This window comes from Podarcis muralis, chromosome 5, assembly GCF_964188315.1.
Source record: "Podarcis muralis chromosome 5, rPodMur119.hap1.1, whole genome shotgun sequence".
NCBI classification, from domain to species: Eukaryota; Metazoa; Chordata; class Lepidosauria; order Squamata; family Lacertidae; genus Podarcis; species Podarcis muralis.
The window spans coordinates 11,968,942-11,989,193 of NC_135659.1; the positions used below are offsets into that span (position 1 = coordinate 11,968,942).

General features: G+C 47.4%; 1 protein-coding gene across 2 annotated transcripts in view; it reads right to left on the minus strand.

The window, feature by feature from the left end:
* Positions 1 to 11,931: 11,931 nt before the first annotated feature.
* LOC114598615 (transmembrane protein 121) overlaps positions 11,932 to 20,252 on the minus strand; it is a 29,209-nt gene continuing 20,888 nt past the window's right edge. Inside the window, exons 2-3 of one of the 2 annotated variants that reach the window (XM_028732491.2) lie at positions 14,929 to 15,811; positions 11,932 to 14,781 (exon numbers count right to left, since the gene is read on the minus strand). In XM_028732491.2, coding sequence (XP_028588324.1) covers positions 14,128 to 14,781; positions 14,929 to 15,066 — 792 coding nt within the window. In that variant the 5' untranslated portion in view covers positions 15,067 to 15,811 and the 3' untranslated portion in view covers positions 11,932 to 14,127. Of the gene's footprint in view, positions 15,812 to 20,252 lie in introns of both variants that reach the window. The other variant, XM_028732490.2, reaches the window with a different exon arrangement.

Below are 20,252 nucleotides of genomic sequence, written 5' to 3' on the forward strand. Positions count from 1 at the left end.
AGCCATTTCTCTCAAAGCATCTAAGGGGCCCTGAGGACAATCTTGAAAAATAAATCTAACCATGACCTGGTACCCTATGTGTCTAAATCTTAAGGAATAGCTAAAGAAATGGGAAAGAATAAGAGATCCTACTTACAGACGAGATGAAGGAACCTTCATTATGTTGAAAACCACAAGTGTCAAACTAACTCTTCTCTCACTAAATTCAAATAGTTGCTCTTCCAAAGTTCTCAGCCAAGTCACTCAGCAAGGGGACGTGTCACAATGGAGGACATGACATCATCACTTTAGCTACCTTGCTTAAGAATGGGCATTGTTTCCATTAACATTTATTTTTCAAATATATCTTCCAGTGGTTTAAGTGGTTTTATTCAATTTATTTAGAAAAGAACTAGAGCTGGCTTCATCCAGCACGGTGCACTTCTGGACAGGAGAAGAAACACGGTGGAAGTCTTTTTTTAAAAAAAAACCACACACTTTATTTAAGGTAGATAAGGACAAATTGAAATTATACAATTGAATATAAATATAGATGGGAAATGGCTATGTATTGTGAGTACTTATCTCCTTTTAAAAATTTTCACCTATGATCTTTTTCTTTTACTTCTTTATTTTTTCTTTGTTCTTTTTTTCTTTTTCCTGATATCTTATCTTTCATTTCACTGCATTATTGTGAATGGCATTTTATAGAGGTATAAATAACTGTAAATATGAAAAGAGACAAAATATTCTCTATTTTCCCCCCTTGGTTATATGTAATTTCTTTTTCTTTTCTGTTTTCTTTTGTTGTAAATATGTATGTTTTCTAATTTGTACTTAATAAAAATATTTAAAAAAAAATTTTAAAGGGGAAAAAAGAAACACCTTGCAAACCCACACACTTTTCAACATGGCGGAGTCACCAAGGGACAACACTTCTGGGCTAGACTATGAATGCTGTTTCTCACTTAATAGTTAAAAATAACCCCTCTCAACACCCTATAGTAATGTGTCCAGTATTATGATGGACAGGAGCAGGACTTCACCCTTAGACCTCCTCATCCCCCTGTTTCTTTCAGTTTCTGCCCAGTGTGTTCTGCCAATAAACAGCTTTCCTTAGGCTGCAAGGAAGTGAAATGTCATGAGTTTCTGGGTGCCAGGCACTGAACCCCTGGACCCTGAACATCTGGGGAGTTGATCTAAGCCTTGTTTAAATTTACCCAGTGCTTTTTTCTGGGGGGGGGATGCAGGGGTACATATACCCCTAAACATTTTGGGAATCTAACAGGAGAAGAAACAAAGATTTCAGAATTTCTTAGTTTCTTCTCTAGTACGGTGAATCGTCAGTTCCAATGCTATCCCCAATTGCAGCCTCATTTCCATTCCCGGTGTTTCCTGAGTCTCAGACGTAAGCGAGCGTTTAATGTGTGGAATGGGGATGTGTGGTGTTTTAGCGATGAAAGTTTGGCCTCATTGAAGGGCAGTATTTTAATATAAGTAGGAAAATTACAAACTATTTTTCATCAACACAGCCAGAAAAGAAGTGTAAAGTTAATGAGGACTCTGTAAAAACAAAAGATGGGACAACGGTGTTGTGTAATATGAGGTAATGCATGTTCTTTGTACTTTTGTCTATTTACTGTTTTTATTTTCCTCGATTTGAACTGCAAAACGGTGATTTCCTCGAGTCAAAATGAGAGTACCCCTAAACATTTTTAAAGAAAAAAAGCACTGAAGGTACCCCAAGCTCTTCGTTTGATTGTTGAAACCATTTTATTTCATTCACAAAAGAAAATCTGACATGTGATTATGATAAAGGTTTATATAATAAAGGTGACACGTTTATTGATCCTTTTTGTAAGTTGTTTTTTGTCTACTTTAATGTATGCTTTATATATAGTAATCAATGAGGGGGTGAGAAGCAGTTTTGAATATGAAACTGGTGGGTGGCTGTCATTAATCCAGATCAATTTCATAGAATCATAGAATCTTAGAGTCGGAAGGGACCCAGGGGTCATCTAGTCCAACCCTCTGCAATGCAAGAATCTCAGCGAAAGCTTCCATGGCAGATGGCCATGCAAGCTCTTCTTAAAAACCTCCATGGAAGAAGAGTCCACCATGTCTCGTGGGAGTCTGTTCCACTGCCAAACAGATCTTACTGTCAGAAAGTTTTACGAATGTTTAGTCAGAATCTCATTTCTTGTAACTTGAAGTCATGGGTTTGAGTCCTACCCTCCAGAGCAGGAGAAAATAAACTTTCTCCATCTTCCATGTGGCAACCCTTTTGATATGTGAAGATGGCTATCAGATCTCCTCTCAGTCTCCTCTTTTCCAGGCTAAACATACCCAGCTCCTTCAAGCGTTCCTCATAAGGCTTAGTTTCCAGACCCTTGATCATCTCAGTTGCCCTCCTCTGCACACATTCCAGCTTGTCAACATCCGTCTTAAATTGTGGTGCCCAGAACTGGACACAGGACTCCAGGTGTGGTCTGACCAAGGCAGGAGAGAGCTGGACTGTGACTTCCCTTGATCAGGACCCTGTTGATGCAGCCTAGAATAGTGTTAACATTTTTCTGCTGCTGCACATTCCTTGTGGCCGAGGCTCAGAGTAACACCGGGACCCTTCAGTTCATGGTGTCCACATGACTGTGAGGTGTTGAAAGTCATTAACTCCTAGCCTCATGGCCATGTCTCTGAAAACACAAACAATCCCAGCTTTTCAGAGCCGGCTATCATGGCTTCTTTAATCTTTGTGTATTGCTCCACCATGTGGCTGAATCATATAAAGCACTGATTTTTATATATCTATTTTCACTTCCAAACGTTGCGGGGGGCCGTTTTCCCACAGTTTGGTGCCGCATTGGAATGAATCGGACAATGAGAACTCCAAGATAAGTAATAATATTGGATGCATTAAGGACATCTCACAATGGGGCAGCAACAAAGAGGAAACCATTCTGTCACACCCATTTCTGTGCCACTGAAAAACAGCAGCTGTTAAATTTTGGTCTTTTGTCAGCATCTGGTTCTGTAGTTTTTCTACTTTTTTTTAACCTCAGATCCTCTTTGGACAATCATTGTCTTTTTTAGCCATATTATATGACAACTATGATTATGGTCATGGTTGCTAGTAAGATCTGCAACAGAGGCTGTTTTTTTAAAATGATTTTTTTTTAAATGATTTTTTTAAAAAATGATTTTTTAAAAAAAAATCTGCGTAACAATTTAAAATAATTTTACATCCTTAAGATATCAATGACTTACCTTCTTCTCTTTCCATGGTTCATTTTACATATCATAAATCCCTGCATATTTTACAAAAAACTATACCAATCAGTTTTCCATTATTGCATCCATCAAAACTTATTTCCATTGTTGAATTTATCTTAATGCTGCCAGTGGTTTCAGCTGTACACAATTCAATATATTCAATAAACTTTTTCCAAGCCTCTTTAAATGTATGTTCTTCTTCTCTTATTCTATATGTTAAGTCTGCAAGTTGTGCATATTCTGTCAACTTAAGTTGCCATTCTTCTTTGGTTGGGACCTCACTCGTTTTCCATTTTGGGGCTAACAGAACACGGGCCGCAGTTGTAGCGTACATAAATAACCTCTTTTTTTTATACCTGGGAATTTCAGTCTGAATTATCCCCAACAAAAAGGACTCTGGGTTTTTTTCCGGGGGGGGGGGGGATTACTGAATTACTTTTAAATGTGCTTTTCAATTCATCACGGATCATTTCCCAATACTCTTTTACCCTTTTACATGTCCACCATATATGAAAAAACATTGGGAGCTGGGCCAGATGTTCTGGGCATCTCTTGACTCTACACTTGAATCCACTACTCACATTTTTCCAGGTTAGGAACGGTAAACATTTCAGGTTCATTGCGTGCGGGCAGATTGCTCAGTGATTATGAGTTTATCTCAGTGAAGACCTTACTTGGAAAATCAAAACATCCCAGTTCTCGCAGTGAGGACATAGCTGTCAACTGTTCCCTTTTTTAAAAGGAAAATTCCCTTATTCCAAATAGGATTCCTCGCAAGAAAAGGGAAAAGTTGACAGCTATGCCCAGGTGGTTAAGAAAGCCCAACAGAGACTCCATCTCCTCAGAGTATTGCGAAAGAACGATGTCAATCGACATTTGGTGATCTCCTTCTACCGGTTCACAATAGAAAGTGTCCTTTCATACTGCATCACGGTGTGGTACACTGGTTTGACAACAACTGATAGGAAGTGCCTACAGAGGGTGGTGAATACAGCACAAGATATTATGGGCTGTCCCGTGAATAGTGGAAGAACCTTGCCTCTGGAGAGTGAGGAAAATTCTCAGGGATGATTCACACCCTGGCCGGCACTTTCTTGATCTCCTGCCCTCAGGCAGAAGATATAGAAGCATGATTAGTCGCACCAACAGGGTAAAGAACAGCTTCTGTCCGTGGGCTGTTAGGCTGCTGAATGAAAAGATAACAACAGGGCAACTGACTTTCGGGTTTGGTGGGTGTGCGTCAGTAAACGAGGGGAATTAAGAGAGCTGAGTGGGGGGTGCTCGTGTAATCTCACTGTATACAAGTCGTACAAGTGACAACAAAGTATTTCAATTTAATTTCAATTAATCATAGCGTTATCCAAAAGGGATGAGACTGTGGCTGCAAGGGATGCTCTCCAACGTCAACTCTTGGCTGCTCCCAAGTGGGGGGACGGACATTTAACTAATGTGCTACTCTAGCCGAGCAACTGATCACAGGCTGCAATTCTCACAGTTCATCTGTCTGTTATGCTTCTGCCCCGAACTCTGCCTTTTTCTCCCATTTTGGGAGGTTTTTGTTTTATTTCCATAAACAGCGAGAAGGCGCAATCATTAAGTGCGTGCAACTGGACCTCCATGCACCAGTAGCCATGGAAACTCCTCCGAGAGCTTCAGTTTCCTCCTCAAGAATTAATTTACATGAAAATGCAGGTGTGGGAGCAGCGCAGATCTCTAACAAGCAACGCTATTTATAGCACAGATCCATAGGCTTTTCATAGACCGGGAGGCAGGGCTGAGGAGCCCATGGTGCTAGCAGGACACATCTGGGTTTGTCAGGGTTTCCATGGTCTCTGGCTGAAGATGTTTTGCAAGGTTCTCCCCCCCCTTCCGCCCGCAATGTCTCAAGGCCCTGCTTTTCAGGTGGTTGAACTTGTACCACCTGATTTACTGCGAAGCACCACTGCAAGGGACGCGGGTGGCGCTGTGGGTTAAACCACAGAGCCTAGGACTTGCCGATCAGAAGGTCGGCGGTTCGAATCCCCGCGACGGGATGAGCTCCCATTGCTCGGTCCCTGCTCCTGCCAACCTAACAGTTGCACATCAAAGTGCAAGTAGATAAATAGATACTGCTCCAGCGGGAAGGCAAATGGTGTTTCCGTGCGCTGCTCTAGTTCGCCAGAAGAGGCTTAGTCATGCTGGCCACATGACCCAGAAGCTGTACGCTGGCTCCCGCAGCCAGTAAAGCGAGATGAGCGCTGCAACCCCAGAGTCGGTCACGACTGGACCTAATGGTCAGGGGTCCCTTTACCTTTACCGTACCACTGCTTTAAAGGTACACCCGAAAAGCTGGATTCTGTGCAATCTGCATGTATTTTGCTACAGCCACCTGTGACACCAAGATGAAGCCCTAAGGCTTCCAGATTCACTTTCTGGGACTGGCTGGATGCTGAGGAGTGCTGGGAGGAACAGGCTGGGGAAGAAGGCTCAGAGCCAGGGGATTGGTGGTGGGACAACGATGCGTGGTCAGAGGGAGAAGAGGGAGCAGATGATGATGATGGCGGCGGTGGTGATGATGATTATATTTTATATACCGCCCAGCACTCAGAGGTCTCAGGTTGGTTCACTGAAAAGATCACAACATACCGTATTGGCCCGAATATAAGCTGCAGCAGAAAATAAGCTGCACCTTTAAAATTCGGGGGGGGGGGGGGAGAGAGAAAAAAAGACAATACCCGAATATAAGCCGCTCCCTTAATATTCCACAGTCACACCCGTTCCGTTTTACCATATGTCTGTTTCAGCATATGCCAAGACCACATAACACTGGTCTTGAAAGACCTACACTGGCTCCCAGTATGTTTCTGAGCACAATTCAAAGTGTTGGTGTTGACCTTTAAAGCCCTAAACGGCCTCAGCCCAGTATACCTGAAGGAGCATCTCCACCCCATCTTTCAGCCCGGACACTGAGGTCCAGCTCCGAGGGCCTTCTGGCGGTTCCCTCCCTGCGAGAAGCCAAGTTACAGGGAACCAGGCACTGGGCCTTCTCAGTAGTGGCACCCGCCCTGTGGGACGCCCTCCCACCAGATGTCAAAGAGAAAAATAACTACCAAACTTTTAGAAGACATCTGAAGGCAGCCCTGTTTAGGGAAGCTTTTAATGTTTAACATACCACTGTATTTTAATACTTTGTTGGAAGCCTCCCAGAGTGTCTGGGGAAACCCAGCCAGATGGGCAGGGTATAAATGATAAATTATTATTATGTCGTGAATTTAAGCTGCACATAAATTTTTGTTTGTGAGACATTCCTAGCCTTCTCATGCCTTGAGAGTGTGTCAGCAGCTGGGGTCTGATGCAGATCAGCAATAAAACAACCGCTTTCAGTGAATTCTTTCTTCAAAAACCCCCCACACCACAACAGCTCATGCTTGGTGATCACACCCACTCTTCCCAGTAGGTCTTGCCCCACTGAAGCTGTTGCAAGGACTGAAGGTCGTCACCTTTCCACCGCTCTCTAAGCCTCCTTCCCCAGCAGCCTAAGGCTCCTTTGTTTTGTCCTCTACATTTATCTGCATGTTCTGGGAGACCAGGGGCAGGGGAGCTGGTCGCAGCAGGAGGGGAAGACTCCCTGGATTCTTCAGCAGTCCGCCTGATTTCTGTTTCCTGGTTCCCCCTCCTCTCCTGCCTCTGAGTCTGGACTGCCCTCTGCCCCATCCGCTTCCTGCTCACTGAACCCTGTTGCTTCTTCAGCTTCCAGCGCCTCCTTCTCCTAGCTTTGTTTCCGGGCCCACTTCAAATTCCTGGCTTTGAGCTATCAAGCCTTAAATGGCTCAGGACTGCAACACCTCAAGGACCGCCTCTTTCCATATGAACCTACCTGGACCCTGAGATCATCTTCTGAGGCCTTCCTTCGTGTGCCTCCTCCTCCAGAGGTCTGGAGGGTGGCAACACAAGAACAGGGCCTTCTCAGCAGTGGCTCCTCATCTGTGGAATGCTCTCCCCAGGGAAGTTTGCCTGACCCCTTCATTATACACCATTAGGCGCCAGGCAAAAACGTTCCTTTTTGACCAGGACTTTGGTTGACCTGATCAACATCCTATACCCTTTTAAAATGTAAGTCTTTTGGTGGGGGGGGGGGCAGTGTTATTGGGTTGTTGTTTCCATTTTGATTACAGTGGTACCTCAGGTTAAGTACTTAATTCGTTCTGGAGGTCTGTTCTTAACCTGAAACTGCTCTTAACCTGAAGCACCACTTTAGCTAATGGGGCCTCCAGCTGCCGCCTCGCTGCTGCTGCACGATTTCTGTTCTCATCCTGAAGCAAAGTTCTTAACCCGAGGTAATATTTCTGGGTTAGCGGAGTCTGTAACCTGAAGCGTCTGTAACCCGAGGTACCACTGTATTTGTTGTGGTGTTTTATGTTGATCTTGTTCTGTGAGCAGCCCTGAGACCCTCTGGGTCTAGGGCGGTATAATTAATTACAATATTCTTTCCATAGACAGAATTATGGAGTAGAAGACCACCAATGGCGACTAATCCCGACGGCGCTTGTACTGCCTTCAGGCACAGAGGCAGCCTCTCGGTGGCAGATTTGGGGGATCGTGGGGAGGGAGGGAGGTTTTGCCCCCCTTTCCAGAGGCATATGGTGGTCTCTGGGGAAGGAGGATATTGCATTAAATAAGCCTTTTGTCAGGTCCAGCGGGGCTCCTAAGAAGGGAAGGAAAGAACAGCTGCTGCCACTATAAGCATCCAAAACAGTTTCAGTGATGAGACTGCAGTTCCGCCCCCCCCCCCCCCATGCCCAAGTTGTCACTGAACCATCCCTCAGTACATCACCTACTGGCAGGGGCAGCCTGGCAAAACAGGAAGGTGCCCCCGCCCCCCCAGGACACTGCTCCTTCCCCCATCCTGGAAGCCTTGCCTGCCAGGGTCCTGCAGCTGCAGTGGATTCCAGCAGAGTTCCACAAGATCCAGCTACAAGCTGCTGCAGCTGTGCCCCCAAGGGAGGAGTCTTCAGGGAACTGTCTCGCAGGAATCGGCCGCCCGAAGTGGCTGCTTCAGTCTGTCTCATGAGCAAGCCGGCCCTCCCTGGTGACCATTTTCACTTCAGCCCCCGATCTCCCTTTTCCTCCAATATAAAGGTAAGAGGTATAGGACCCCTGGACAGTTAAATCCAGTCAAAGGCGACCACGGGGTTGCAGCGCTCATCTCGCTTTCAGGCCGAGGGAGCCGGCGTTTGTCCACAGACAGCTTTCTGGGTCATGGGCCAGCAGGACTAAACAGCTTCTGGCACAACGGAACACCGTGACGGAAACCAGAGTGCACGGAAACTCCATTTACCTTCCCGCCACAGCGATACCTATTTATCTACTCGCACTGTTGTGCTTTCAAACTGATAGGTTGGCAGGAGCTGGGACAGAGCAATGGGAGCTCACCTCATCATGGGGATTCAAACCGCTGACCTTCCGATTGGAAAGCCCAAGAGAATCAGTGGTTTGGACCACAATGCTACCCATGTCCCATGCAAGGAGCTGAAGGTGGCATGAGAAGTTTCCCTCTTCCCAGTTCAGTTCTAGTACAGTGGTACCTCAGGATAAGTACTTAATTCGTTTCGGAGGTCTGTTCTTAACCTGAAACTGTTCTTAACCTGAAGCACCACTTTAGCTAATGGGGCCTCCTGCTGTTGCCACACTGCCGGAGCACGATTTCTGTTCTCATCCTGAAGCAAAGTTCTTAACTTGAAGCACTATTTCTGGGTTAGCTGAGTATGCAACCTGAAGCGTATGTAACCTGAAGCGTATGTAACCCGAGGTACCACTGTACTATGAGAGGGAGAGAAAAGAACCTGCTTCCTCCATGCCACGCATAATTGTATAAACCTCCATCATTGCTAAGCCGCCCTCTCCCCCTGCTTCGGCAACCTGGTCATTCAGTAGCCTCTTCCTGAACCTTTTCCCTTTGGAGACAAGGCTGCCCAGAGCTGAACACGAGATCCAATTGTGGCTGCACCACAGATTTGTAGAAAGGGCAGCTGTGATCAAGGTGAACCCCACACTTGTGGGATGTGAAACACATAGCAGTCAAGTACAACATTCCTAGAATGGTCATGCTAGGGGATGCTTTGTACCAGCCAGGAGAAAACTTTCTGTTTCCTCCTGAGCTGAGACAAACTTCCTCTGCATGTGACTAGATGTGGGTGTGGCCTAATCTAGGTAGGGGAGCACACGTTCTTCTTTTCCTTCTTCTTCTCCATTTTGTTTTTTCACGTGTTAGCAGAAGTGACTGTCGGCAGTCACTTGGGACTAACTCCCTTATGAGATAGTTCCACATGTATATATACTTTTGTAACCTAAGTCTGCCTTCAGGGATCCAACTGTGAACTGAATGAATGTGAGTAAATTGCTTTTATACAGACTCTAATAAGATTGCCGTGTCTATTCTTTTTAAGAGGGACAAGAAGGGATCTTACCAGGAATCTTATATAGAGAGGCTCAGACGAGCCTGCAACAAGCCAGAAGGAACAAGAGATCATTAGGAAAGGGATCCAAAGGGATCCAAAACAAGACTGCCAGTGCCACGATCTCTTAACATGACATTCGCCCTTTTCACAGCTGCCACAGGCTGAGCCAGGGGTTGGATTAAGCTGCCTGCCATGAGTTGCAGGATTTGTTCAACCAGGAACTTGAGTATTAGCATCTAAATAGGAGGGAGTGACACAGAATGGTCCCTAAAATGATGGGGAAGGGAGCCTCCATCGAGTCCTGCTGGTGGCTGTTTTTAGCTGCCTCTTTCGGTTACTCCTCACCCTGCTCCCCCCACACAAAAATTTCTTATCCTCCCACTGTGACTCTGAGATCTCTTCCCTAGTTTAGTATAAGCCTCGTCCTTTGAAAGGATTTGCTGCCAAGGAACTACATAGCATCACTTCCGAATGGATTGCTTATTCTTTGGAAGAAAATAGGTCATCTCTCCTTCCTTCTGGCTTTCATCCAAAGGAAGACTCCCTCTCCATGCCTGCCCCACTGCTCCCTTCGCCGGCAGCATCTTTTCTAACGGCATAGACCATGCCGAGCGTGCAGAAAGCTTAGCATGATGCTCCGAGTCTGGGACTGAATCATTGACTGTCATACAGCCGTTAAAAGCTGACACTCTCTACCTGGGGCAGGGGAGGGGAAGAGCTGCAGCAACAGCACCTAGCTAAGAGGTGAGTCGCAGCATCCTTTGAATTCGGGGCGGTCCCTTGGAGTCCTCCCTGGAACTTGCCTTCATCTTGGTTCCTTTGTACCTCTGCAGGCTGGGCAAGCCAGGGGAAGGCAGGCAATGTTGCTACCACTGTAGCCCTCCAAGGAAGCCCCATCTGGGAAAACTGGCCCAAAGGGCCCCGATGTTGCAACTTAAAAGGAGCTGCCAAATTAAGGGCAATGTTCTGGCACAGATCTAAACTTCCTGGCCAAGTCCTGTAGGAGACACCCTGCACATGCCTGCTAAAAGGGACGAGGGTGGCGCTGTCATCTAAACTAGGGTTACCAGATGTCCCCGGTACCCGGGGACAGTCCCCAGATTTGCAAATCTGTCCCTGGGAAACGTGGCAGAGACAGCAGCAGCAGTCAGCAGCCCAGAGCCTGCCCGGTAGCGCAGTGGGCTCTGGCTGGCTTCAGGAGCTGCTCGCTCCTGGGGACTTCCAGTGAGGAAAAATGGCGGGTGCCACAGCAGCGAGTGGCGAGCAGCTCCTGAAGCCAGCCAGAGCCCACTGCGCTACCAGGCAGGCTCCAGGCTGCTGACTGCCGCTGCCGCTGCCACTGCCAAAGGGGAACCGGGGACGTCCAGCGGTGCAGATCTCCTGCCCACTTCCCTCCTTGTTTTGACTGATCGGGGGAAGATCAGGAGTTGTGGGCGGGCGGCCGTTGCCCAGTTTTTTAAAAATTCTGCGCATTTATGTTTCACAGGGTGCGAAAGAAGGGCTTTGCACCTTTATACAATATGCATGTGTGCTTGGGCCCAGGGTCTTTTGCCTCAGCATCCCCACTATGGACTCCCTGTTGCTACTCAGCTTAAAAAAAAAAAAATTCATTGAAAAAAATCTGGTACCCATAGTCTAAACCACTGAGCCTCTTGGGCTTGCCGATCAGAAGGTTGGTGTGTTTTTGAACCGCTAGGTTGGCAGGAGCTGGGACAGAGCAACGGGAGCTCACCCCGTCGTGGGGATTCGATCCGCTGACCTTCCGACCGGCAAGCCCAAGAGGCTCAGTGGTTCAGACCACAGCACCACCCGTGTCCCTATAACAAGCAACCACTACAAAATAAGGATCCATGTCCAATCACAAAAGCAAAAACCCATCAGGTGACGGCAAGAGCAGCTGTCAGCCTTCCTGGCGGACTGCTTGGCGATGTGCTGGTCCGCTCCTAGGAAGTGGGCTTCTTTCCCCCTTAACCTTACTTTCCTGCATGCAGAGGTACAAAATCAGCTGGTCCTAGTTCTGCAACGGGGGCTGCAAGGTAGTAGGATGGGTTTGGGGAAGAATATCAGCTGGAGGAGTTCTCTGCCATAATTTGGCTTAATGAAACTGGGTAGCTGGCCTCCTGAGAAAGACCGGGAGGAGGATCCTACAGAGATGGACTTCCTGTACAGGTGTTTGCAGATGTTGTTCGGACCTCTGGAGAAGAGCAGGGATGAAATTGAAGTGTTGGCAAATAAGACACACAGATAGTGAAAGCAGCTGCCCGCTGGGTATCCAGAACCCTTTATTACATAAAAACAGAACGGTCTTCAAACAAAATAAAAACAGAGTCCTGTGCAGGGACCAAACTCTCCCTCGGAACTGTGTCGCTTCCCAGGCAAGTGACAACGTGATCTGAGAGTGCCCTCCTGTTGGGTGAGCTCAGCACCTTTCTATACTTCCTTTTCAGGATGGCTGCAGCTGGATGACTCCAAAACACACACCCTGCTGTTATGGCCTGAGAGTAGCGGCTTCGTAGGAGTGGTGGATATGCAAAGAAGGCCCCCCTGGAGGCAAGGGAGGGTTTCAGGACCCAAGAAGCTGCTGCTCCCATGCACAGCACCTTGCAAAACAAGACTCCGCAGCACAGACCCCCTTGAGTCACCCACATTTTCCCAGACACACCCCGTCTCTGCTCACCCTCTGTTTCCATCTCCTCATATCTCTCCCCGCCATTACTTGGCGGAGCGACAATTCCATGGGTCAGAAAGCTCAAACCTTTCCTCTGCCGCTGAGCCTCGGGGTCCCCCTCCTCCTATGCCATCCAATTGGTGGCATGGAACACAATGGCTGGGTATTGCTTGCCCGGTTGAGGGGGACAGGTTAGAGGAAGAAATGGCAACCCATGGGGTTTGCCAGCCCTCTTCCTTTTGCCCCAAGGCCCACCTTCTCAGAGAGGCACCCCATTGTTGGTTTGCATAAGGGAACTGATGTATTCTGTTCTGACACCCAGGCCGAGGTATCAAAATGTACAATGAAAACACGGGCTGGTGGCAACCTCAGCACAATTGGGAACTTGACCGCTTGGGCTATGGCAGCAGGCTGCCAAACGGGACCCCTTCTCCTGTGCAGCTGAATGGGGCAAGTGAGCAATGGGCCTCATGGCTGAAGGGGGTAGGGAGGTGTATGGCGCATGGCGCATGACACATGCAATGGGAGCAGCTGCCCCCAGACACTGCGAGGCTGCCCAGGAGAAGCCAGAGCTTTGTGTGGAAATAGGAGAAAAGATCACCGATAAGGAAGGGGCCACTGGGACACGGCCCTGCTTGGGTGTCAGCCTAATTTGCTGCTAGCAGCTTCAAGGCGGGACAGAGACACTGCAAGACCTTATGTCGGCTTGGTTGGGACCTCCAGTCTTGGTAGCGTTTTCATGGTGCTTGGATCCGACTGCTGCCCATTCTCTGCTGGATCTGACTGCTGCTCCTCTGACCTGCACGGAGGGACCGGCTCCTGCTCTCGCCTAGAGAAAGACTGTGTGGTTTATACAAAAGCAGCCCTGTTTTAAATTCAGCTGCTGCTGCTGCTGCTGCTGCTGGAATAAAAATGAACCTGCATCATCCTTAGGGTTGCAGCTTCCACTTGTAGCCCCATCCGGCCGCTCTCCTCACCCTGACCCCCTCTGGCGAAACACGCCCCCCCCCTGGAAAAATCAAGCCACCAGGACTGAGAGTTGGAAAATGAGAAAATCGTCCTACCCCCCCCCCCAACCCCCAAATAAAATAAACCCAGGAAACTTGTGCTGAATTATTTGACAAAGCATCAGAATGACCCTTACAAAGCATTCCGTTGGCTGTCAAACGCTGTTCCTGGTGCGGCTGCCTTAGCACTTTGGCCACATTGGAGGTCCTCTTTTCCCAGCGAATTGCCATGCCTCAACTTTTGCACCTACACCTGAAGAGAACCAGGAGCTGCTGCCGGATGTTATAAAACCGTTCAGACTCTGCTGGAGTTCCCAGCAATGATCAAACGGGTGTGGCTTTTTCGTCTTAAAAATAAGAAACTGTAAACACAGCGATTTTAAATAAGACACCCATGTTTACAGGGACACTGGAAAAAGTGCAAGGCCTGATTCTCCCCCCCTCCCCGCCCTCCCCTTCCCTTCCTTAGAAAAGACTGTGATAACAAAAATCCTCATTCCCGTCATGTTGTGATGCACAGGTAACAAACAGATAGAAAAGATCAGATGCTGACTGGGGCAGAGTTCTTCTCCGGAGGTCCATTTGGTTTTGTTTTCTTTCTAGAGGGCCCCAAGGAAATACCTGAGATGCATGGGGTGTCCCACCACTGTGATCAGAACCTTGTGCCGGGGGTGGGGGCAGCTCTGGGTGCTGGGGTGAGAGCACAATCCCCCTCTCCCACTCCGCCAAGGGAAGGTGAGCGAGCGCCAACGCCCGAGGAGCCCTGTCATGTGTCCAAGATCTCCCTGGTGGGCGACTGCTCGTGGGCAATGCCCTGCGAACTGTGGACCGTCTGGTTGTGGGGCACCGAGTTCTGCTGCAGCTCAAGCGCAATGGCGTTTTGGGGAAACTCCTTCACCTGCTTCTTGTACTCCAGGAACGTGCAGGCCTTGGTGGCGATAGCGATGATGTTCTTGCCGATGAAGATGGTTGAGACTCTGCTGTCTTGGAACAACACCATGTTGATGGCGCGGATGAAGATGGTGACGACGTTGATGGTCACCAGGCTCAGGACAGGGTAGAGCATCATTTTCTGCGGAGCAATGTGCTCCCCTTGCATGCTGATTTCGCTGAGCGATACGCAAGGGAGGATCAGGAGAAGAATGTAGCAGTAGAAGAACATGAGACCTTCTGCCCAGATGGGCAGCCCCGTCTTGTGTGGCTCCCACAGATTGGCTTGAATGTCCAAGATGTCCAGGAGGTCTAAGGCTACCCAGAAGAGCCTTCCTCGCAAGTCCTCTTTCTTTCGAAAAGTGCGGATGTATTCCATGCTGTCCAAAGCCACGAGCACCAAGTATAGTCCTGGCACGCAGATGGAGAGCAGCAAGGTCAGTGCCTTCCTGGCCACTGTCTCCAGGTTTCTCTTATCAGCCTTGTAGTTCTGGAATATAAAGTAGAGTTTGATTTCCAGTACAAAGATGTAGAGGAACCACAGAATCATAGCATAGCCACGCTTGGCCGTTTTGACCTCAGCCCCCACCCAGACAGCCACGTAGCGCAGCACAATCAGAAAGCAGATGTCTCCTACCAGGACGATGATGCAGACGCCAATCTTACGGGGCCCCTGATTCTGCTCCACTAGATAAGCATCCATGAATGCCATGCTGGTCATTATAACAATAGTGGTGAGACACACATGCCGCTTGTCCGGGGGTGGAAGCACCATGGTGAGACGATGGAAGCGCCCACTCTTCCCTCGGGCCTCCTTGCTACAAAGGCAGGCCTGCGCTCATCTCTGATGGAGTGTCACGAGGCGGGCAGCAGAAGTCCTCTGCCGCAGAAGAAGTTCCAGCAAAGCAATGGCAGATGGACCAGAGACTTCATGTGATGTCCTCAGGCTCCAGTAGCCCAGAAACACAGCTCTCTCGACACAACCATTGCTCCCAAAGGCTTTGCAATGTATGGATGGAGGTTCCTTCATGGAATGACCTCAAGCAAATCCTTCGCTGCCCACTACTGGAACTGCCTTCTGCCCAGGACTATTCTCAGTACCCCTGAAAGCACCAACCTTTCCCTTCCTCCCCCTTCCGTCCCTTCCCACTCTCGATTCTCTCTGACTTTTCACTACTAATTTCCTTCTTAGAGGTAAGAGGAGTCCCGCACTGGCTGGAGGGCAATCTTTCTTATGGACCTCCTGGCAACAACTTGTTCAGATCTTCAACAATTAGAGAAACTATCGGACAGCCGTATCAGTGTAAAAGGGGAATATGTTACTCCTCAGCTGGTTCAGACTCTTCCAGAGCCGCAGACAGGACCAGCACAGACATTCCCCAGGGTATCCTTTCTCCTGTGACATGTTCTGCTCCTCCTGACCCAAACCTATTTGGAGCAGGATCCATGGTGAACAAGACTTGCATTTCCAAGCAAGGGTTCTGCTCAGCCATCGCTTTCCGGGAGACATCCATTCAGATCTGAAATAAACCAAAGGAAAGACATGAGAGGATGTATCGAGAACCTGCATCCCATTCGATGGCGATCTGAGCTAATACCTCACCAGTAAACATCACATTTTTCATTCATTTAGGCAAAGCTGGGAGATCACAGAAGCTTTTGTCAGTCTTGTTGGCATCCTGAAAACTTCTGGGGAGTTGGCTGCCAGCTAGCGTGGCCAATGTGCTCACAGAATCACTTGGTGGGGTTTATTAGATCCCATGAAAAAATTAAAAAATCGTCCAGTAGCACTTTAGAAACCAGCTAAGTCTGTTCTGGATATAAGCTTTCGTGTGCATGCTCACTTCTTCAGATGCCATGCACACGAAAGCTTATACACAGAACAAACTTTTTTTATATAATAATTTTTATTAATTTTAACATATAAATTATAATACATACCACAAAACTTCACCACTTATACAATCTTTTTTTGGACTTCCATCAGCACCTCTGATGATCCACTGTTTTAACCACTTCTTATGCATTTCTTAAATTCATATTGCCTTTAATTATCTTAACTAACCATCCTCCCCTTTATCCATTTTTGCAATAGTTCCAATAATTCACCTCACAAAACTTCTTGCAAACCTACAAACGTAGTCTGATCATCACAATTATTTTTCAAATAGTCTGTAAATTTACACCAGTCTTCTGTGAATTTCTGGTCCCGTAGATTTCGAATCCTTCCTGTTAATTTATCCAGTTCTGCATAGTCCATTAATTTCATCCATTCTTCTTTCATCGGTAATTCTTCTTGCTTCCATTTTAGTGCCAATAATATTCTTGCTGCCGTCGTTGCATATAAAAACAGCTTACATTCTTTTCTATTTATATCACTTCCTACCATGCCCAGTAAAAATGCTTCTGGTTTCTTTATGAATATATATTTCAACATTTTTTTCATCTCATTATATATCATTTCCCAGAAGCTTTTCACTTTTTTACATTCCCACAACATGTGATAAAATGTTCCTTCTTTTTCTTTACATTTCCATATACGCAGAACAAACTTAGTTGGTCTCTAAGGTGCTACTGGACAATTTTTTAATTTTTTAATTTATTTCGACAGCGTCAGACCAACACGGCTACCTACCTGAGTCTAGATTCAATGAGTCTTGGATAACAGATGCATCGGAGGCTCCAAACCAGCCTTCTCCAACTTGATGCCCTCCAGATGTTTTGGACTATAACCTCCATCTTTCCCAGCAAGAACAGCTCTGGAGGGCAGCTGGTTTGAAATATCTGGAGGGTATCGTATTGGGGAAGGCTGCTCGGCACTCCCAGGGCAGAGACGATGAGCAGTCAGATGTGGGGACCAGCAAATGGGAAGGTCTAGATATTGCCACCTTTTCACGCCTGAGACTTTCCCTGTGGCATCTGGCCAGCCGCTGTCAGAATGCTGAGCCATTCCTTTCTCTGTGTGCAGTCCCTGTGCTCTCATTCATTTCCCAGCAGCGAGCAAAGATCTCTATGGAAATCAGAGCTGTGGCAATTGGCAATTGTTGCGATCAAAGGAATGGAGATTCAAAGGCAGCCGGGCTCATGACTTCAGGGGTTCCATTCTGGTTTTGCATGAAAGTGTTTGTTTGTTGCTTCGAATCCCAGATGAGTCCGCAAAGACACCCAATTTGCATATTTGCTTCCCTCATGAATTTGCCTGGCAAGAGCAAGACATGGGCCGGCAAAAGTGGAACTCCCAGAATTAACGCAGCAGAACAGCCTGCGGCAAGGTACCAAAGGCAAGCTTATTCCTAAAAATGGCAGAATTGTTTTAATAACTTGACCTCACTTTTCAATATTTAATTAAATTGTCTCTGCCTTTCTGTGGGTTGTTCTGAATAGCCTGCAGCTACGCACTGAAGAACAACATGGCTCTTCCTACATATCGTATGAAGCAATTCTCCTCCTCAATATAATACATGTCTTTCAAGGCAGAGCTTGTCTGTCATCCATCTTAGGCCCCTCATGCATGCACTTTGGACTGGGGAAACCCAAACATTGGGAAGCATTGAACTCAAGCCCTAGTACGCAGGCAGACCCAAGCCCTTCAAAGTGGCTTTAGTGGAGGTCAGGGCCAGATTTAGGTTTTGATGAGGCCCTGAGCTACTGAAGGTAATGGGGCACTTTAAATGTCCACCCGTCCTTTGTCAACAACAAATGGTCACTGTTTTGGCACTGTGGGTTAAACCACAGAGCCTGGGACTTGCCGATCAGAAGGTTCGAATCCCCGCGATGGGGGGAGCTCCCGTTGCTCAGTCCCTGCTCCTGCCAATCTAGCAGTTCGAAAGCACCTTCCGGCGGGAAGGTAAACAGTGTTTCCATGCACTGCTCTGGTTTGTCAGAAGCGGTTTAGTCATGCTGGCAACATGACCCAGAAGCTGTAAGCCCGCTCCCTCGGCCAATAAAGAGAGATGAGCGCCACAACGCCAGAGTTGGCCACGACTGGACCTAATGGTCAGGGGGTCCCTTTATATGCTATATGATGATTTATGGACCTAATAGGAATCTAAAGCCATTTGCACATGCAGAATGTAGGCACCCTATATATCAGTGGTGTTCAAACTTTGAAAAGAGGGCCAGATTTGATGAAGAGGGCCAGATTTTGATGCATGAGAGCTGGCCAAAGTTGTTGAACTTTTTTTTAAGGATTTCACCCCAAAGTAGAGAGGGTGCCTGCGCGAGCCAGCCAATGGCCAGAAAACAGAACAGGGCGTATGCGCAAGCCGGCAAGTGGACAGTTCCAAGGGTTGATGCAGGAGAGTTGCAGCTCTTCACAGATGCATTGGTTCCTGGGCAGAACAAGCTGACCAGCAGGTGCTCGGAGGCCACAACAGATTCATTTCCCAAATTGCTTGGGGGGCCAGATTAAATCGACCAGGGGGCCGGATTTGGCCCTCGGGCCGGACTTTGGACATGCCTGCTATATACAGAAATGAGCAAACCAGTAATATTTTAGGGAGCAGGCTATAGGAGCCTACACAACACAAAACGCTGTTGCTGTTTGTAGGTTTTATTTTATTTGTTTTTTATCTTATATTTTGGAAATGTACATCCAGGTTTTTTTTTCCTTTGAATTTTTGGGGGCCCCCCAAGAGAGTGGGGCCCTAAGCTATAGCTTGTTTAGCTTATTCGTAAATCCGGCACTGGTGGTGGTAGTGGTTGCTACTGTTCATTTGGGAGAGGGCTGAGGGAGTGCAACCGTGGCATCTCTACTTAGCAAGCACTGGGATCCACCTCTTCTTGGGATCCACTACCAGTCTGAGTCTACAGAATGGCCATGCTAGTTTATTGCAACAAGGTCACCTTAGATCAGGGGCCAGCAACCTTTTTCAGCCGTGGGCTTGTCCACCATCCCTCAGAGCATGTGGTGGACTGGACTATATATTTTTTTGTGGAGGGGATGAACGAATTCCTATGCCCCACAAATAACCCAGAGGGATGCATTTTAAATAAAAGCACACATTCTACTCATGTCAAAACACCAGGCAGGCCCCACAAATAACCCAGAGATGCGTTTTAAATAAAAGGACACATTCTACTCATGTAAAAACACGCTGATTCCTGGACTGTCCGTGGGCTGGATTTAGAAGGCGATTGGGCCAAATCCGGCCCCTGGGCCTTAGTTTGCCTACCCTTGCCTTAGATAATGAATGACGTCAATGTTTATTTCCCTGCCCCCATTCCATATCTGCATATATGGGTGGGTGTGTTTAGGGTGTCACAATAAAAGTGAGGGGTGCCCACTTAGGTGAGCACCCTTGCTTGATTTCTGCAACAAAAATCTGGGTCAGCCTTAAGTGGGCACCTGTCCCAGTCCTGCTTCCATGCTCCCCAATTCTCCTCTCCAGAGGAAATTGTACCAAGCAGGCAGCTATGACACAGCGGTTTCTGTCGGATGAGAGATCCACACCTAGCCTCACTTTCTCCTTTCCCACATTTGTCTGAAAAGGAAAAAGTGCACTTGTAGAGATAGACAGAGATGGTTTTTTAATAAGGAACACTGCCTTGGGGAAAGGAGCAAGTCTGAAAAGCTGCTTAAATATAATTGGAGGGGTGGGGGAAATAAACTGATGCCTCCCCAGGTCAAAGAGATAAGTAACTATACAACGTTTAGAAGACAACCTTTAGAACAATGGCAAGAAAAACTGATGAGCTACGCGGAGTTGGCAAAGTTGACATATAAATTATGTGAGAAGGGCAACCATGACTTCAAGGAAGAATGGGAACTTAACAAACTGTCTAAAAACAACAACAAAATGATTTGGACTCCTTGGCAGGTTTTGAATAAACATCCACAAATTTATTAGTAGAATATATGACAGATAAGGGACGCGGGTGGCGCTGTGGGTAAAAGCCTCAGCGCCTAGGGCTTGCCGATCGAAAGGTCGGCAGTTCGAATCCCCGCGGTGGGGTGCGCTC